This window comes from Magnolia sinica, chromosome 10, assembly GCF_029962835.1.
Source record: "Magnolia sinica isolate HGM2019 chromosome 10, MsV1, whole genome shotgun sequence".
Taxonomy (NCBI): domain Eukaryota; kingdom Viridiplantae; phylum Streptophyta; class Magnoliopsida; order Magnoliales; family Magnoliaceae; genus Magnolia; species Magnolia sinica.
In genome coordinates this window covers 4967756-4988553 of record NC_080582.1, presented here as the reverse complement: position 1 = coordinate 4988553, position 20798 = coordinate 4967756, and the positions used below count along the sequence as shown (strand labels likewise).

The window sequence follows — 20798 nt, the reverse complement described above, 5'->3', positions numbered from 1 at the left end:
TTAAGTGGCACCCAAAAAGTCCGATAAAGATTTAATAAAATCTCAAGTAGAAAACTTCATAAACGGTGTAGTAAGCTAAGCTGATGGTGAACCAAGAGGCAATTATTGAATAATATCCAGATGCACCCATATCATTGAAGTGGAACCCATCCTTCATCAACCTAGACTGTCTACAACATGAAACCGACTAATATAATATCAGGCGTCCTGGTTAGATCTTTTTGCTTCCCAGGGCGGCCCGAAATTTCTGTACCTATCTTTTCGATTAATATAATATCAGTTTTTTTGAAAAAAAAAAAAAAAAACATGAAACCGACTATAAATGGCGTCTTTTTCCCCAGGATGTTACGAATTGTAACATCCTACCCGTCAAATATTTGTCCTCCTAGATCATTGCTGAATTTTCTCCAGGGTGTTTGATTTAAGGTCACTTATTCAAGTGTTAGAATCTTCCAACCCAGGAGCATTTTGGCAACATTCTCCTCACCATGATCGGGTTCACTAGATCATAGGCGGGATGGCTAATATTACAAATAACAATAATTGTAATAATAATAACAAATTGGCTAATCAAATCAAGAGAAGAAGCATGTAATAACATGTCATTAGAAACAAGATCACCATTTATCAAAGAACAGATCTTTCTTTTCAAGAGGGTAAAAAAAAAAAAAAAAAACAAATATTTACAGAAGAGATCCTCAAATCCTCCTACCTTATCCGAATGCCTCATATACTGCAAGGGCAATGTAAATTATACTCAAACTGAAAAAACAGAAATCGAGGGAATCGAGACTCTTTCTTACCATTTACTCAAAAGGCGGACCGCTTTTAAATGACGGTACCACTAGGTATCAAAGCGTCTTTGATTATGGTAACAATTCCACTCTTGATGAAGTACCCATCTGTTTCCCTAGCCGCTTCTTGCACGTTATCGTGGTTGATGATCTAGAGGAGCAGTAATTCAGTATAGGACTCGTACAAAAATACATCTGAGGTATGTTTACTGTCTGTTCTCTGTACATTGTAATGGAGTGAACATAGATGCAGTGCCCAAGAGGACCCAACTATGATCATGGAAGACTATTGGATGAGTGGTCCACCACTTGCACATGCACGAATATTACCTTGATTGGATGACCACGTCTCTACACAAATAAGGGCCTGCAAAATGGAGATAGGTTCTCTCCTCCCATCCATTTTTTTTTTTTTTAAATGCCCTAAATAGCATGATTGTGATGATCCAATCATGCATTTTCGTGCCACCAGCAATCTACAGTGGATTCCTATCCACACATTTTTGTTGATCATAGTTGGGAACAATTGGACCCACATTGGATGGTTTACTTCATTCCAAAATAAATGACAATAAAAGACAGATTAAATAGAGTTCATAGTACAACCTTCACATTTTCTCCGATGCGAGCATTCTTGTCGATGATTGCTCTTTTGATGTGGGTGTTCTTTCCAATGCCCATTGGAATGCTACCTCTTGCAGCGAGAAATTCCATGTCCTCGTCCGTCTAATGGAAGTGTATTTTAAGTTTGGGACAGAAATATGGATTCGGATTTTAAAGATAAAATAGTGATACTGCTTCTTGGGACTCATGATTCAATTGCACTGTATGAAAAACAACTTTTTAGATTTGATAAGAGAATTACCTCATAGTAATCTGCTCCCATCAGCAATGTGTCTTCAATGATTGCACCCTCTGAAATGCAAGAACGAAGCCCGACTACAGAATGATGAATTTTGCAATTCTGCAGAGAAAGAACAATGAAAACATATGTGAAGCAACAGGTGCCATAGTTGGGTAAAATATCTAGATGAAGAGAAGTATGATGGCTACATGTGATGGTAACAATCCAAATACTGTTCTCCCCAAACATGCCAAACTGGTATGTGTGCGAAATCAGTGATGCTCTTCTGGCAAGCCCCCATGTCTATATATCATGGTCCAACATCAAGGCAAGTCCAGTAATCAGGTCGAACACAATTGTATGATACTGGATGAGAGGGTCAACATGATTTTCAGGCCAAACTGAACAGACTGGACCTTGTGCATACGTGCCAATGAGGTGAGTAAGATCCAGATGGTTGTTCTTAGAGTAACTCACACGACTTTGAATGCTGAACAAATAATGAATCTTTTGCAGGTAACTTACTTTAATCACGCAGCCCTCCCCAATAACACTCTCCGTAACATCAGCATCAAGCATCTTGGAAGGCGGTAAATATCGTGCTTGTGTATAGATAGGAGAAGTACGATCATAAAAGCTGCACAAAGAGCGTAGGTTCATATTAACATTCCCAATAAAGGATTCATGGCCATCCTGATAATAACTTGATTTCTGCAATCCAAGAAAGGGACCTGAAATCTGGTAAAGGCTTTTTGGTGATCCCTAAATTTGCATTATAGAAAGCCTCAATGGTACCAATATCTTCCCAGTAGCCATCATACAAGTAGGCTTGCACCTATGGTTGAACAAAATGTCCATAAGTTAGACAAGATACAGAGGCTACAAAAAACAAATATAAAGAACCTTTGAATTTTATATCATGATTAAGTAACAATTAGTAAACTGGAAATCAGCGAATTTGATAATGCAACTGCCAAAGAAAAAAAAAAAAAGTGGGTCCGTTCGGGGAGGGGATCCTACAAAATCGGGATTGAACCTAATATTGATTTTTATAGGACCCACACCCTCCATGTCAGATTTGCAGTAACTGCAATTACTGAAGTTTTAGGGGAGGAAAAAAAATTAAAAAACCTGAAATGCCGCTAATTGCACTTATTCAGAGGAAACATACCACTTTAGCACAGAAAATCCTATGTGGAGGGGCATGGGAACTGCCAAAATTATTATTATTATTTTTTTTTTTTTGTTTTTTTTTTTTTTTAACACACGCACACACACACCTCATGCACTCACGCTAGTGGAATTTCACCACCTATGGGTACTCGAACCCTTGACCAGGCGTTGAAACTCCTTCGAGTCTACCACTGGAGCAAGAGTAAGGAACTGCCAAAATAGGGATTAGACTCAATCCCAATTATACGGGATCCCCTACCCAAACAGACCAAGCTAACATCAAAATATCTACGAAAAAACAGATGATAGAATCGATTACTTTGAAAGCATTATGGTAACTAAACCAGTTTTGTATCTGTATGATTTGAATTCCTAGATTTTCAGTTCTGTTTGGAAACAGGGATTTTCAAAATCCTGAATTTCAGAAATTGTATTTAGGAGCCTAGATTTTGACTATTGCATTCCTGGAATTATTTTGTGGTATATTCAAGAGGATAGTGAATGTGGTGAATTAAATGTTCTCAAATATTCTAAACATGACATAAGTGTGCAACATAAGATGACCATTGCATATTTGAAGGCGTTTACAAGCGTTCATATGAAGAAGTTAGTAGGGGATTTTTTAAAGAAATATTCTACACAATCATAAAAGTGCAATTGCTGATACAACACTAGGCCACAAAGGTTTCTAGCAAAACTTGCAAATGCCAACATTCAAGGGTAGTGGAATTGGAAACTATCACCAGATATGCACAGGATGTATAGTCACATGAATAATTCAACTACATTTCAACATACCCTCATTCCAATAGAGGTTGCACCAGGAATAACTTCACTTCCAAAATCATTCGCTTCAGGGAACTTGTCTCTTAGTAGCTGCAGCATCACGTCTTTGCTGAACACATAAATACCCATGCTTGCAATGAAAGGCATATGTCTAGCCCTCTCATTGTCAAGGCCTAAAATAGTAGTATCGACCTGAAATAACATGAGGAAAAACACAAATAAATAATTCATCTATTGAATATCCTCAGAAATAGAAACAGTCATATTCTCAATGAGCATCAGTGTAAGCACAGTAACATCCTCAGCCAATGCAGTTCCTGAAATGTTACCTTCATTGCTTGCAACTCATCTCCTTTTGGTTTCTCTGCAAATTCAACTATACGACCTTCTTCATTGATCTTCATGAGTCCAAATGAAGTGGCACGCTTTTCATCCATCGGCAGTGAAGCCACAGTGATATCTGCATCAGTTTCTCTGTGTGCTTGAACAAATCTCTCGTAATCCATTCGATATAGATGATCTCCAGCAAGAACCAGGAATTCCATAACATTATGTTCCTCAAAAAGCCATAAATACTGCCTTACAGCATCAGCTGTTCCCTGTAAAATTCACACAAATCCATTCAGCCAAATCCATAACCAGATAAACAGTAAATATCCACATTGGACATTCTGCTTCTCAGCAACAAGTCATAAACGTTTCATTACCGACCTCTCAATTTACCAATGGATCATGCAATAAAAGTGAAATCACTAATTTATATTATATTTAACACAGTTTTTAGACATTTTTTCCCCGCAATTAGTTTTCCTAGGTCAGAAAACTTTGAATATTGAAAGCGCATGGGAAGACATTTTAAAGAAAATCCTAAGTAATTTGGGAATCACACAATGTAGCTGTTACCCGTCGATCGTACACTTTAGTGACATCCACCCCATCTATCGGTTTAGCCAACTCATAACAAGGAAAATCCAAAACTCAAGTGGGTCACACTAGAAGAAACATAGGATTGAACACCCACTATTGAAAACTTCTCGGAGTCCATGGAAGTTTTGGATCAAGCTGATATCTGTATTTTTCATTAATCCTATTAGAAATAACCTTATGAACAGGTTGATAGCATAGAAGCATCATAGTAGGCCTACCAAGGTTTCAACAACAGGCATTTCCATTCTCATTGTTTCCTGGGGTGTGGCTGCTTGATTTTTGTTTCTGCCTGGACATCACAGTGGGCCTTACAGAGTCTCCGCCTCCCCTTCACGGGGTTGAGGAATATCTCTCTCTCTCTCTCTCTCTCTCTCTCTCTCTCTCTCTCTCTCTAGTATTAATAATCTGGAGTTGGTTGCAAATAAAATGCCCATGCATGAAATGCGAACAATGGTTCATTGATTCTAACCATTGATATGATGGACCCTATAGTGGACAGGGATGTGCCTTAACCTCGCATACTAGAAGATCCCAACTCTTCAATAAGGCCACCATATAAAACGGTTAGGATCATCAAACCTGGATGACAATGGGGGCACCACCGCTAATCTATGGCAGGCACCACCAGGTCGAACCATGTGCCCCAAGCACATATTCCTACTCATCGGCAAACCAAGCAAGCTATATGTTTGCTGATGAGCAGAACCCCTTAATTCATTTTCCTAGATAGTGTTTATATGCAACAGATGGGTAGAGTTGGTGTACATTACCTGGAACCAGTTTGGGTTCTCAGGGCTCTGTTGAGCAGCAAGAACTTCAACAAACCCTTGGTCCTTATATCCGCCCATGCTGCCTCCATATGCTCGTGAAAGGTGGCGATTAAGTGACGCAGAATTAAATTGCGTAAGAACGTAGATCTTTGATACGTTACTGTTCAAGCAGTTACTTACAGGAATATCAATCAACCTGTAATTTGCTCCTAAAGGAACAGCGGGTTTTGCTCTCTTTTTTGTAAGAGGGTATAGACGGGTCCCGGCACCACCACCAAGTATAATTCCCAAGACACTCTACATACAAAAACAGAGAAAGTTCTTAAGTCCATGGAAAAAATGTAAATGAATTGCATACACCCAATCAAAATTGAGAAAGAAAATCCAAGTATAGATCAACCAATCAGTGACCCAAGGTCCAAAACAAACGGCCACAAAAATTCTGCAAATAATCAAAGCTAGTATTATAAAATCTAGAGAAATTATGATATGCTTCACCCAAATTAATAGAATTTCATCCGAATGGGCAGGCTGATCCAGATCATTAATTTGGTGGGGCCCACTATTGATGGACAAAAGACGCCTACAATCCATCCCACCCATCTGATTGGTGGACTTATCCCATTGCATAGGAACCTCTTGCCCTATATAGTGCCTTGATCATCCATTTGCAGGCCAACTATTGCAAGCTAGGATTCTTCAACAGGAAGGTTTCTTGCAACATCAGCCATCCATGGTAGGACCAACCAAATTAACGATCTGGATCACCAAAATGTGAAACCCAAAGGAGAAGTCTGTTAATTTGGACAGAGCACTAATTATTCCCTCCAAAAAGCTAACAGTTGAATAAAATGCAAGTACTAACAAACACTCGACCAGAGTACATTCAGAAAACGAATAGAATACAGAAAATTACAACATGACTTCGATGCACATATAAGCACACCAATCAAAGGCAGTCGGAAACTAGCAAGCATTTCAAATGTGTATATTAGAATAAGCATTTGAAAATGAGTGTTTCGATTCCTTCCTACCATTATTAGATGGTGGGAAAACTGCTCACAAGAATCCAGGTACAAGATGCACACATGCATTTTTATGCGAAACTAGCAATACCACAAAGTTTTTAATAACACAGGAAATGACTCATCATCAATTTGAACCATTCATTGATTCATCTAACTAGGGGTAAGCACTGGTGCAAAATCACGACAATCTGATGATCCTGAGCATCTAATCAATAGCATGGAAAATGACCCGTCAAGATCTAGCATATATATATATATATATATATATATATATATATATATATATATATATATATATATATATATATATATATATGTTGAATCATTGTCTTGAAACATCCATGTGATAGATCTCACTTTGTATTGCTTGTGATTCCAAATTAGCACTTTGGTTCAATGATTCTATCTTTGATTCACAAACAACGGATTATCCTAGCAATTTGGCCGCATTTAAAGGGTTAAGATGATTCTTGTAGCACGGACTTGTTCCAATGGTACGATTAAATGAATGATCTGATTGATGATTGGCCATTCCATATGTCATTGAAAAGGTCCTCAAAAAGGTCAGAATGTTTGCGAAAACCTTAATTAAGAACTAATAAATACATGTCTACGAGTAATGCACTATAAAAGCAAAAATTACAAGAAATAGTAATTTACTTATTCAAACAAGCTTCGAATCTCTTGCCAAAAAACCATATTTATGCCATTGAACCCTTAGGAACAATTTAAAAAGCTCTAATATACCTCTCTCTTTACCAAAACCCAATTACACCCTATATATAAAGTATCACAACCGAAATAGAGAACTAATTGTGCACTTATAAAATTCTATACGCATCTTCGATGGGACCTACCTTTGATGGTATCAAAACTCATCGAGGATCTGTCGATAACATTAATCTCCTTCAATGTTAAGGAATAGCAACACCAAAACATTCTAGCAACCAACAAGGATTTTTTATATTTTCTTGATGGGATCGAGCATCTGTCAATGGCATTGACATTGCTCGTCCTACCTCAAAAGCATAAATGGTACATCCGATAACTCATTTCAGTTTAGCGAGATATGCCCACTTTAAGGTTCTGACGGTTTAGATCACTTCCACCTCTGAATGGGCCTTTTAAAGTCCATCTTGGCCATGAAATTGTCCACGACCTGCTCTACATTACTTATCCCATGATTTTTCAAATAATAAGACAACATCCTGCGTACCTCGAAAATATCGAAGTAGGCATTTTATTACTTCCCAGTGTTGTTTGTCAAGGTTAGACATGTATCTACCAACAACATTCACCGCATGTGAAATATCTGGTCTTGTAAAACCATAAAATACATCAAGCTACCAATCGAACTCGAATAAAGCACACGAGACATATCTTGCTTTTCTTCATCTATTTGGGATGTTGTTCACAAGTAACTTAAAATGAGTCACGCAGGGAACACTGATCGACTTTGCCTTGTCCATCTCATACTTCATCAATACCTTCTTAAGGTATTCAACTTGAGATAATTATAACATGCTCATTTTACTATCTCCATATATGTTAATGCCGAAAACCATCTTTGCAACCCTATATCTTTCGTCTCGAATGTTCCCGATAGTTGAGTCTTTAGTATCTTGATCTCAGACATGCTATGACTGATGATAAGTATATCGTCGACGTACAAATACAAAATAATGAATTTTCCATCACTCAGCGTCTTATAATAAACATAGTGATTGTATTTTCTCCTAATAAATTTTTGACTCAACATGAAAGAATCAAATTTCTATTCCACTACCTAGATGACTGTTTCGGGCCATTCATCGACCTCTTCAACCTGTAAACCTTGTTATATGACCCTTGTATTTCAAAACCTTCTAATTATTTCATTTAAATATATGTTTTTCTAATTCCCGATTTAAGAAATCAGTCTCCACATCTATCTGTTCCAGCTTGAGATTGTATTGGGTAATGTACGCTAATACGAATATGATAGATACTTACATTACTACTGGCATGAATATCTCACGAAGTCCACATCTTTTCTCTGACTATATTCCATCGCTACCTACCTTACTTTGTATGTATCCTGTTTCATCTTGAAGATCCACTTGCATCCAATCACTTTACAACCGATAGGAAGCTACACCAACTCCCACGTCTTATTCTTATACAATGAGTTTATCTCATCATTCATTACTGCTTTTCACTTTTCGACATTTGGCTTATTAAGAGCATCCTGAAAAGTAGAAGGATCTCCATCATCCGTAATGAGGGCCAATACAATAATTGAGTCATCCTTGTATCTTGCCAGTAACCTGCAATCACGTGGCGAATTCCTTCTCATAGGTGGCTGCTTCACCTGCTCATGTACATATGTTTATGTCTCAGTATCAACCCATATCTTATCTCCATTTAACTGAATATCCACAACCAACTTTTCAACTTCCATGTGCTCATCCTTACGGAACAAGCATCCTTTATCGAATTTGACATCGCAATAAAGGATAATTTTTAGTGTGGTTCGGTCGTATAGCTTGTATCCCTTCACACCATTACCATAACCAATAAAGACGTACTTTTTAGCCATTTAGTACAGGTAATCTCTCTCAACTAGCGATATATGAGTGTAAGTATCACAACCAAATATACACAATCTCGAGTAATCTACCTGTTGACCACTTCACACTTCATCTGAAATTTTACATTCAATGGACTTAGAAGGGAATCGATTCACTGAGTAACAAGCCATATTAATAACATCAATCCACAATTCATTGTGTAACCCAGCATTACTGATCATGCATCAAGTCCTCTCAAAGAGAGTCTGACTCATCTGCTCAGCCACATCATTTTCCTCTGGTGTGTGGCATACTATGTTGTGCCCCCGAATCCCTTCATCTTTACAATAGTACTTGAATTATTCATAAGCGAATCCCCCATTGTTACTTGTCCACAACACTTTCATTTTTTATCCTAACTGTTTTTTCATCACCACCTTCCACCGTTTGAAGTTGGTAAAAACATCGTATTTATTTTTTATGAAATAAATCCACACTTTTCTAAAATAGTTATTAATGAATGTGACAATATATGATGACCCTTTACCAAAAACCACGGGCACCGGCCCCCATACATTAGAATGTACATAATTTAGAACTCCCTTACAAACATATTTTCTAGACTCAAAAGACAACCTTAATTATTTACCATATATACAATGATCGCATATATTAACATCAATGCATTAAAAAAATTGATATTAAACAATGGTCAGGAAGTACCTTCATGCCCCTCTCGCTTATGTGGCTTAAGCGTGCATGCTCTCTCTCTCTCTCTCTCTCTATATATATATATATATATATATATATATATGGATGTGGAATTCACTACAAACACTACAACTCCACTTAATGAAATACTCTCGATCAACTTGTAAACGTTTTCATTTCTTTGTGCCTTCATGACTATGAGTATCCCCTTTGAAACTTTAAGTACATGATCGAAACCGTTGAATTTACACCCAAGAGCCTCTAATGCTCCTAGAGATATTAGGCTCTTCCTCAACTCAGGAACATATCTTACTTCGGTCAAGATACACTCCATGCTATCAAACATCTTGATGCGCACAAATCAAACGCCCATCACTTTACAAGCATTATCATTGCCTATAAACACCTGGGCACCATCGCACTCACTGTAATTAGTGAACCATTTCCGATGAGAGATCATGTGGTACGAAGCCCCCATATCTAAAATTCATTATTTGTCGAAGTACCCAAATTTTGATGTAGTCAGCACGTCACTACCATTTATTTTCTCATTAGATTTCATAATTTTTTTCTTCACTAGAAGAATTATTTGAATTCTCCTTTCTCAACTTAGGATTATTACAATCATTCTTCATGTGTTGTGACATGTTATAATTCTAGTACTTCAAATTGCCCTTGCTTTTAGATTTGGACTTCGATCGCGAAGATCCACTGTTCGGCTTAAAATCTCCCTCTTGTAACCAATGCATATATAGAAACACCCACGTTACCGTTTTTCTTTTTCATTGCCTTCGATTAAAGGGCTGAGATAACGATCTCAACACTAATAGTTGTTCTACCGGTGCATAAAGAGTCATTGGATAACTCATACGAATCTAGAAGAGAATTCAACAATATACATGCATAATCCTCATCTTTAATCATCTCTTCTACATCCAACAATTTATAAATCAACATATTGAAGTTACTAGTGTGGGCTTCAAACATCAGCCCTCTCTACCATCTTCAGACTAAACAATTATAGCTTCGAGTACGAGCGAATCTCAAGAAAATTCTTCGCATAGATATTTTCTAATTTCGCCAATGTACTTACTATAGTTTTCTCTCTCATAATATAATAGAGGACATCATCATTTAAGCACAATTGGATAGATGTTCTAACTTTCTTATTTATCTTGTTCCATTCTTCTTCTGTCATAGATTCTGGTCATTTTTCAAGGACAACTTCATCTAATCAGTGTTGAACTATGATACTGTTCATCTTAATTTTTCATAGTTCAAAATTATTTTTACTGGAATAATTTTTTACATAGAACTTTAGGTTAGATACCATTGATATGTTGCTTTCAGATTCGATTTGCTTTCTAACATTATCTCTGATACCATATGTTGGAAACCATGTAAACAACTAGAGATGAATTAAGCAAAGTACACTTAACACAAAACCAACTCCAAACAAAAACAATCCAAATTTTACATGGAAGAACTCTTGCATGAAAAATTCATGGCACGAAGCGGTGAGTAATACACTATGAAAGTAAAAAATTACGATAAATAGTAGCTTACCGATTCGAACAAGCCTCAAATCTCTTTCCACACACCTTAGTTATGCCCTTGAACCTTAGGAATGACTAAAAAGTTCTAATACTCCCTCTCTCTCTCTCTCTCTCTCTCTCTCTCTCTCTCCCCCTCAAATTCCTATTACACCTGACATATAAACTATCATAATCGGAATAAAAAACTAATATGCACTTATGTTATTCTACGCGCATCTTCGATCGCATCTTCAATAACATCAATACCCATTACGGATTTGTCGATGGCATTAAAATTCTTTGATGCCATCAAATAGCAACATCAAAACGTTTCAACGACCAAAATGAATTTTCTGAATTTTCTCGATAGGATCGAGAATCTATGAATGACATCAACATTGCTCTATAATATCGAGTGATTTGTTGATAGTATCAACAGATAGTCTATTATTAAATGATTTAAAACATTAACAACTTCAAAAAGAAGAAGAAGAAGAAGAAGCACCATTTGGCAAAGAATATGCATTAAATGCACCCTATACATCATGTTTGCCACTAAATTTTCACCAAGGATCTAAAAAAGTCAATCCAATTTAAGACTTAGATGGACCACAAGATAGGGAACAGAGTAAAATCGTGGCTAAAAATTATAAAATTTACGTGGTGTGGCCTACACGAGTCTTGGAATTTCCTGAGTTTCATGGTATCTATTCATCCTCTTGTGAGTCATCAGATGAGTGGATTCGATCTTCCTACGATGTACCCCAGTACCCCACCGAAGCGTTGAATCGGCCAGTTTTTTTTACCATGAATCAAATCAAGGTGGCTGACCTGACGGACGGGATGGATCTCATCCACATGAAGTCATCATCCACACGCCCCACATGACAATGGTTATCTTCTACACTTGCACTAATAATAATAATAATAAATACAAAACTGCCCTTCTCACGAATCTTAGGACTCTCGAATCATAACTCGAACCACATTCTTATCGATTCCCATTAAATCAAACAAGAATATCATTTAAAAAAGAAAAAGAAGAAAAAAAAATCAGCAAAAAACAGATCTCTAACCAAATCCTTCAAAAATTTAAAATTCAATCGCATTCCCTGCGAATTTCTCAACATACGATCCAAATAAGAAAATATCAAAAGATAAAAATGAATAAAAAACTAGTCTCAAAACAGAATTTCATTCCAAAGACAAAAGGAAGATTCTTAAACTAAACAAATGAACTCACACGGCTGGCGTTTGGGTCAAGGCACGTTTGCGTATTCCAAGAATCAAAAACTGCTTTCGGAGAAACCAGGACAAGATTTCTAAAACTGGAAGCGGTTTTGCGAGGATCGAAAATCGCTTTTGGAGGGAGCATTTCGCCGTAGAGATGAGATGAAGAAGAGGATGGGAGGCTTTGGTTTAGGAGCTTTAGGAATAATGTTGGGGATTTCGAAATGTGATTTGAGGAATTCGGCGTTGGGATTCGGAACAGTACGACGGACGCTATCGCCATCTGACAGTGTGTAGAACAGAGCGAGAGTTCTTTTGCTATGGAGATTCGAGAGAAGAAGACGAGAAGAGACGTATTTGTGGAGAACGTGGAATGGTAAGTGTATGCATTTGTGCGAGATATAAGTATGCGCTTCTCTCCATACGTGCCTATTTGAAATACTTCTTCAAATTTAATTCGTTCATGAGATAGAATACTGTGTGATGATGACTATTATTAGTAAATGTCAATACTATCTTAACAAGAACCATTTGTATACGTTGAATATCGGCCGATGGTAGTCTTTTTTAACCATTGATATTTCTCACCATGTGAGGGTCTGTGGCCCACCATGTTCTTTACAGGAAATCTACTACGTTCATCATGTCTCCCATCGATACTTATGCTTTGAGACAAACAATCAGCTGCATCAAGAACTTAGATGGGTGACACCATAGATAATAATGGTTATGGACAGCAACCATAGGTTCATATGTGGAGCCATCATGGTAGAAATATTTCATCAAATGGGTTTATCTGATGTGACTCACCAAGATAAAGAGAAAATGCTAAGAATTATCCTGATAAAATATTCAAGTGGACCACACCGTATGAACTGAGATGTTTTAGGAGAAATTTTACATTGTTCCCATTCGTGTGGTTCATTTGAATTTTTTTATGAGTCTGATATTTTGAATTTTCAATGGCTATAATTTTTTCACCTGATCGACGGATTGGATGTCATAAATACAACATAGTGAGCTTGATAGAGATTGCGTGTTATACGGCTACGTAAAACAGGTCTTGTGGACGATTACAGCCAAGGATCTCACGCAAATCTGCCGTCTGAGAATGAGTCTAAATACTGTTATATATTATATAATGCTCGGGTTGTAGTATGTACCTTGTACATTTCTTACTTTAAGTTCGTACTTGAGGCCTACTGTTTAGTAATCCACTATTTATTAATCTCTTTGAATGAGATATTCACCAAAAATTTATATTTCGAAAGATCATAAGATATGAATGTTTGGCCTTTTATATATTACATAGGAAAAGTATTCTATTTTCTTTCTTAAAACACCATTGGTTAGAAGATTTTTAGTATTGACCATTCTCAATGAGGTCCATAACATTAATGGTTTGGATTGATGAAAAATATTAGAATATTTGCTAACTGAAGGTCGATATGATACTTGAAAATTTCTCTTGCCAAACACCGGAATAACACAACGGTTGCTGAGCGATAAATACAGTACTGACCATTTTTAATGGAAGCGGATTGACTGTCGCATCTGCCACAAGGATATCCATATAGCGCGAGGTCGCCAAATCCATGTAGGGCCACTGTGATGTATGTATTTTATCTACGTTGTTCATCCGTTTTGCTGTATTTTTATCGTACAATCGATATTAATTCGTATACATAAGAAATATTAACGATGAACTATACTAATCAAAGTATATTTTTAGTGTATTCAATACAGTCAAGGAATCTTAGTTGAATACAATCGTTATATTATGATATATAAGTTATCAACATAATACAAACTATCCATAATATACAAATATAAGTTATCAATATATATGATATAACTTCTATGAATACCATAATATAATGATTGTATTAATAATTAGTGTGGTATATAATTATTATATTATGATATGATTGTATGCATATTTTATAAGTTATATGTTATACAATCATGCAATTTCCTTAATACAATCTAATATTACGATATATTATGGTTATACTAATATTCGATATTATAATAAAATGATATAAGTTATATATTTTATATCATATAACTTATCAGTATTATAACTTATAGAATATGTTTACCATTAGTATAAGTTATATGATATTATGTATATTATAATATCATAATTATCCATAATGTTATAAAATATATTATGGTATTTTATACATAATACGATATACAATATAATATGATATTACGATATTATGGTATAATGTATGATAATATATAATAAAATTATAATATATTATAATATATATAATATAATATATACCATAGTTATAATATATTATATACACTATATGATATATATATAGTTATCATAATATATTATACAAATATGATAATATAATATACAATATATATCATAATAATGTATATTATATATTATATATGGATATATTATGATATAATATTATAATTGTTTATATATTATATTATATGATATACAATCGCATTATAATATATTATAATATGTATAATATAATATATTATAATATTATATGTATATTTTTAATATGATATAATAATATCATATTATCATGCGTTTCAACCATACAAAAATGAATATAATTGTGATATATGTCAAAGTATAATATATAATAGTATATAATATTATATAATTATATAATATTATATATAATATGATATTATATTATGTATAATAGGGCTGTGATGATGCCATGTCATTTTAATAATATAATTGTATTTTATAATATAATGAATTATATCTTATAAGTTATGATTATATTCATAATATCATAATACAATCATATTATAATACAATTTATTTATTGATTATAAGTTATATATTGAAGTATATATTATAGTGATTAACATACAATCGAATATTATGAAAATATGATTAGTTATATGATAACATAATTAGTTATATGATATTATAATTAGATATATGATTAGTTATATTATCATATAATAATATAATTAATATTATAATTAATTATAATTATCATATTAGTAATTATTATAATTAGTTATTAGTAATTATTAGTAATTATTATAATTAATAATTATTATATTATCATATTATAATTAGTTATATGATATTATAATTACTAATAACTAATTATAATAATTATATATCAATATAATAATTATAATATTATATTGAAGTTACTAGTGTGGGCTTCAGACATCCGCCCTCTTTGCCATCTTCAGACTAAACAATTATAGCTTTAATTACGAACAAATCTCAAGAAAATTCTTCACATAGATATTCTCTAATTTTGTCAATATACGTACTGCAGTTTCATCTCTCATAACATTATAGAAGATGTCATCCATTAAGCACAATTGGATAGATATTCTAACTTTTTTATTTATCTATTCTATTCTTCTTCTGTCATAGATTCTGGTCATTTTTTAAGAAAAACTTCATCTAATCAGTGTTGAACTATGATACTGTTCATCTTAATTTTTCATAGTTCAAAATTATTTTTACTGGAATAATTATTCATATAAAATTTTGGGTTAGATGCCATTGATATGTTACTTGTAGATTCGATTTACTTTCTAATGTTATTTCTGATACCATATGTTGGAAACCATGTAAACAACTAGAGATGAATTAAGTATATTTAATCGCATAACCAACTCTAAACAAGAATAATTCAAATCTTATGTGAAAGAAGCATTGCATGAAAAATTCATGGTACAAAGCGGTGAGTAATGCACTATGAAAGTAAAAACTTATAATAAATAATAGCTTACTGATTTGAATAAGCGTCGAATCTCTTTCCACACACCTTAGTTATGCCTTTGAACCCTTAGGAATGACTAGAAAGTTCTAATACATCTTCTCTCTCTCTCTCTCTCTCTCTATTTTTCTCTCCCCCCAAATTTCTATTACACCCGATGTATAAACTATCATAACCAGAATAAGAAATTAACTGTGTACTTATGCTATTCTGTACGCATCTTCGATTGAATCTTCAATAGCATCAATACCCATCGAGGATTTGTCGATGACATTAAAATCCTTCGATGCCATCAAATAGTAACATAAAAATGTTCTAATAACCAAAATAAAATTTCTAAATTTTCTCGATAGGATCGAGAATCTATGAATGACATCAACATTACTCGATAGCATCAAGTAATCTGTTGATAGTATTGACAAATAGTCTGTTATTAAATGATTTAAAACATTAACAACTTCGGAAAAAAAAGAAAAAAAAGAAACACCATTTGACGAAGAATATGCATTAGATGCACCCTATACATCATGTGTGCCACTAAATTTTCACTAAGGATCCAAAAAAGTCAGTCCAATCCAAGATTTAGATGGACCACAACATAGGGAATAGAGTAAAATCATCACTAAAAATTATAAAATTTACGTGGTGTGGCTCACACGAGTTTTGAAATTTTTTGAATTTCATGGCATCCATTCATCCTCTTGTGAGGCATCAGATGAGTGGATTTGATCTTCCTGTAGTGTACCTCACCTGAGTATTGAATCAGTCAATTTTTTTTGAACCATGAATCAAATCAAAGTGGCTGACCTAACGGATGGGATGAATCCTATCCACATGAAGTCATCATCCACATGCCCCACATGACAATGGTTATCTACTACACTTGCACTAATAATAATAATAATAAATACAAAACTGCCCTTCTCACAAATCTTAGGACTCTCGAATCATTTCTCGAACCACATTTTCATTGATTCCCATCAAATCAAACAAGAATATCATTTAAAAAAGAAAAAGAAAAAGAAAGAAAATCAGCAAAAAATAGATCTCTAACCAAATCCTTCAAAAATTCAAAATTCAATCGCATTTCTCGCAAATTGCTCAACATACAATCCAAATAAGAAAATATCAAAAGATAAAAATGAATAAAAAACTAATCTCAAAACAGAATTCCATTCCAAAGATAAAAGAAAACTTCTTAAACTGAGCAAATGAACTCACTCGGCTGGCGTTTGGGTCGAGGCATGTTTGCGTATTCTGAGAATCAGAAACCGCTTTCGGAGAAACTAGGACAGGGGTTCTGAAATCGAAAGAGATTTTACGGAGAGTGAAAATCACTTTTGGAGGGAGCTTTTCCCCATAGAGATGAGATGCAGAAGAGGATGCGAGGCTTTGATTTGGAGGCCTTAGGAATGGCGTTGAAAATTTTGAAATGTGATATGAGGAATTCGGCATTGGGATTTGGGACAATGCAATGGACGCTATCATCATCTGATAATGTGTGGAATAGAGAAAGTTCTTTTGTTGTAGAGATTCGAGAGAAGAAGACGAGAATGTGAGGTATTTGTGGAGAACGCAGAATGGTAAGTGTACTCGCTCACATGAGATGTGCATTCACTTCTCTCGGCATATGCATATTTAAAATACTTCTTCAAATCTGATCTGTTTATGAGATAGAATACCGTGTGATAATAACTATTATTAGTAAATTTCAATACTATCCTCAAAGGAACCATTTGTATACGTTGAATATCGACCAATGGTAGTCTTTTCTAACCATCGATATTTCTCACCATGTGCGAGTCTGTGGCCCACCATATTATCTGCAGAAAATTTACTGCGTCCATCATGTCTCCCATCGATACTTATGCTCTGAAACAAATAATCAGATGCATCAAGAACTTAGATGGGCGACACCACAGATAATAATGGTTATGGACAGCAACCATAGGTTCATATGTGGAGTCATCATGGTGGGAATGTTTCATCAAATAGGTTCATCTGGTGTGACTCACCAAGATAAGGAGAAAATACCAAGAATTATCCTAATAAAATATTCAAGTAGACCACACCGTATGAACTGAGATATTTTAGGAGAAATTTTACATTGTTCCCATTCGTGTAGTTCATTTGAGCTTTTTTATGAGTCTGATGTTCTGAATTTTCGATGGCCATAATTTTTTCACGTGATCAATGGATTGGATAGCATAAATACAACATAGTAGTCCTGATAAAGACTAGGTGTTGTATGGTTACGTAAAATAGGTCTTGTAGACGATTACAACCAAGGATCTCACACAAATGTGCCGTCTGGGAACGAGTCTAGATACTGTTAAGTATTATGTAATGATCGGGCTGTAATGTGTGCCTTGTACATCTCTTGCCTTAAGTTCGTACTTGAGGCCCACTGTTTAATAATCCACTATTTATTAATAATTTTGAATGAGACATTCACCAAAAATTTACATTTCGAAAGATCATATGATATGAATGTTTGGCCTTTTATACATTGCATGGAGATCGTGTTTTATTTTCTTTCTTAAAACACCGTTGGTTGGAAGATTTTTAATATTGACTATTCTCAGTGAGGTCCATAACATTAACGGTTTGGATTGATAAAAATCAGCAGAACTTGTACTAACTGGAGGCTGATATGGCATTGAAAATTTTTTCCTGCCAAATACCGAAGTAACATAACAGTTGTTGAGCGATGAATATGGTATTGACCATTTTTAACGGAAGCAGATTGACTGTTGCACCTGCCATAAGAATATCCATGTGGCGCGAGGTCGTCAAATCCATGTGGGGCCACCATGATGTATGTATTTTATCTACGTTGTTCATCGGTTTTGCTGTATTTTTATTATACAATCGATAACAATTCGTATACATAAAAAATATTAACGATAAACCACACTAATGAAAGTGTATTTGTAGTGTATTCAATATAGTCAAGGAATCTAAGCTAAATCCAATCGTTATATTATGGTATATAAGTTATCAACATAATACATACTATTCATAATATACGAATATAAGTTATCAAAACATATGATATAACTTTTATGAATTAATAACATAATATAATGATTGTATTCATGATTAATGTGGTATATAATTATTATGTTATGATATGATTGTATACATATTTTATAAGTTATATGCTATACAATCATACAATTTTCATAATATAATATAATATTATGATATAAGTTATACATTTTGTATCATATAACTTATACTAATGGTGTATAAGTTATATGATATTATGATATAAAATGTAATATGATATTATGGTATAATATATGATATCATATAATATAATTATAATATATTATATGGTATTATAATATGATATTATCATATATTATAATATACATAATATGATATATACCATAGTTATAATATATTATGATAACAATATATATATATATATATATATATATATATATATATATATATATATATATAATATTATAATATTATATATTACAAATAAATATGGTGGGCCTTACGTGGGACCCACCTGCTCCATTTGCAGCAGCTGTAGTTGCAACATACAACAGCTATATAACTGATGTGTACGTCCAGCGTGGGACATGGACCCCACCTATTTCATCCACACCATTCATTTATGGACCCACCATGATGCATGTGCTGTATCCATACCGTCCAACCATTTGAGAGATCATTTTATGGTATGAGTAAAAGAATGAGTTAGATCTCAAGTTCAAGTGGACCCCACTATTTACAATAATAGTGTACAGTGATACACATATTATACCTATAATTGTTGAAATAATTTTTGGTTATATATTAAGTTATATTATATAATATAATATATTATGGTGATTAACATAAAATCGAATATTATGAAAATATGATTAGTTATATGATAATATGACTAGCTATATGATATTATAATTATTTATATGATTAGTTATATTATCATATAATAATATCATTATTACTATAACTAATTATAATTATCATAATAATAATTATTATAATTAGTTATATGATAATATGGATATATTATAATCATAATATTATATATTATATTATAATATAATATATTATAATTGTATAGATTATATAACATATTATGATATATCCTTATATGTATATATTATATATTATATATTATATTATGATATAATATTATAATATATTATAATAAAATTGTATATCATATAATAAAATTATATCATTTTTACAATTGTATATCATATAAGTGTATGGTGATCTTTCTAAACCTACTAATGATAAGTATGTATTCAACATATATAAGATTAAACCACCGTACATAAGATTAACAAGTGTATTTTGAAAGAAAGATTGTATACCTATAGAATCGATAAAAATGATGATTATATTGTATCTTCAGTAATACCGATACATAATATATACAATCGGATTTGATAAAAATACACTCTAATATATACTAATCTCACGTTAATATATTACAAAAAATAGTGAAGATTGAATGCCGTTGAAAACATTTTGATGTCACAAAAATTTTCAATCAAGATTATATTTGTGTTTTCCCTTTGTACAGGTCTTTGTGATGTTATGATCAATTTGGTTGGCAAATAAAACATCATGATGGGCCCCGAAAATATCTCGGTGGGCTCAGTAAGTTTTCAAAAGTGAGTGTTCAATCTAATGGTTTTATGTGGTATGGTTCACTTGAACTTTTGATTTATATCATTTT

The 20798-nt window shown here is 33.5% G+C and overlaps 1 protein-coding gene across 1 annotated transcript; it reads right to left on the bottom strand.

The window, feature by feature from the left end:
- Positions 1-703: 703 nt before the first annotated feature.
- LOC131257327 (glucose-1-phosphate adenylyltransferase small subunit, chloroplastic/amyloplastic-like) lies at positions 704-17575 on the bottom strand. Its single transcript, XM_058258228.1, has 9 exons — positions 17306-17575; positions 5295-5591; positions 3927-4196; positions 3610-3789; positions 2370-2473; positions 2164-2275; positions 1660-1758; positions 1401-1520; positions 704-945 (listed from the first exon to the last, which is right to left on the bottom strand). Exons 1-9 carry the CDS (start codon positions 17573-17575, stop codon positions 829-831), a joined length of 1569 nt encoding a protein of 522 aa, XP_058114211.1. The 3' UTR covers positions 704-828.
- Between the last annotated feature and the right edge of the window lie 3223 nt (positions 17576-20798).

Coding starts and splice junctions, on each gene's coding strand:
- LOC131257327 (XM_058258228.1), bottom strand. CDS start 17,575: ATGATGATAGCGTCCATTGCATTGTCCCAAATCCCAATGCCGAATTCC. Junction 1,759..2,163: donor GGGAGGGCTGCGTGATTAAA/GTAAGTTACCTG, acceptor CTTTCTCTGCAG/AATTGCAAAATTCATCATTC. Junction 946..1,400: donor GCATCGGAGAAAATGTGAAG/GTTGTACTATGA, acceptor CTGCTCCTCTAG/ATCATCAACCACGATAACGT.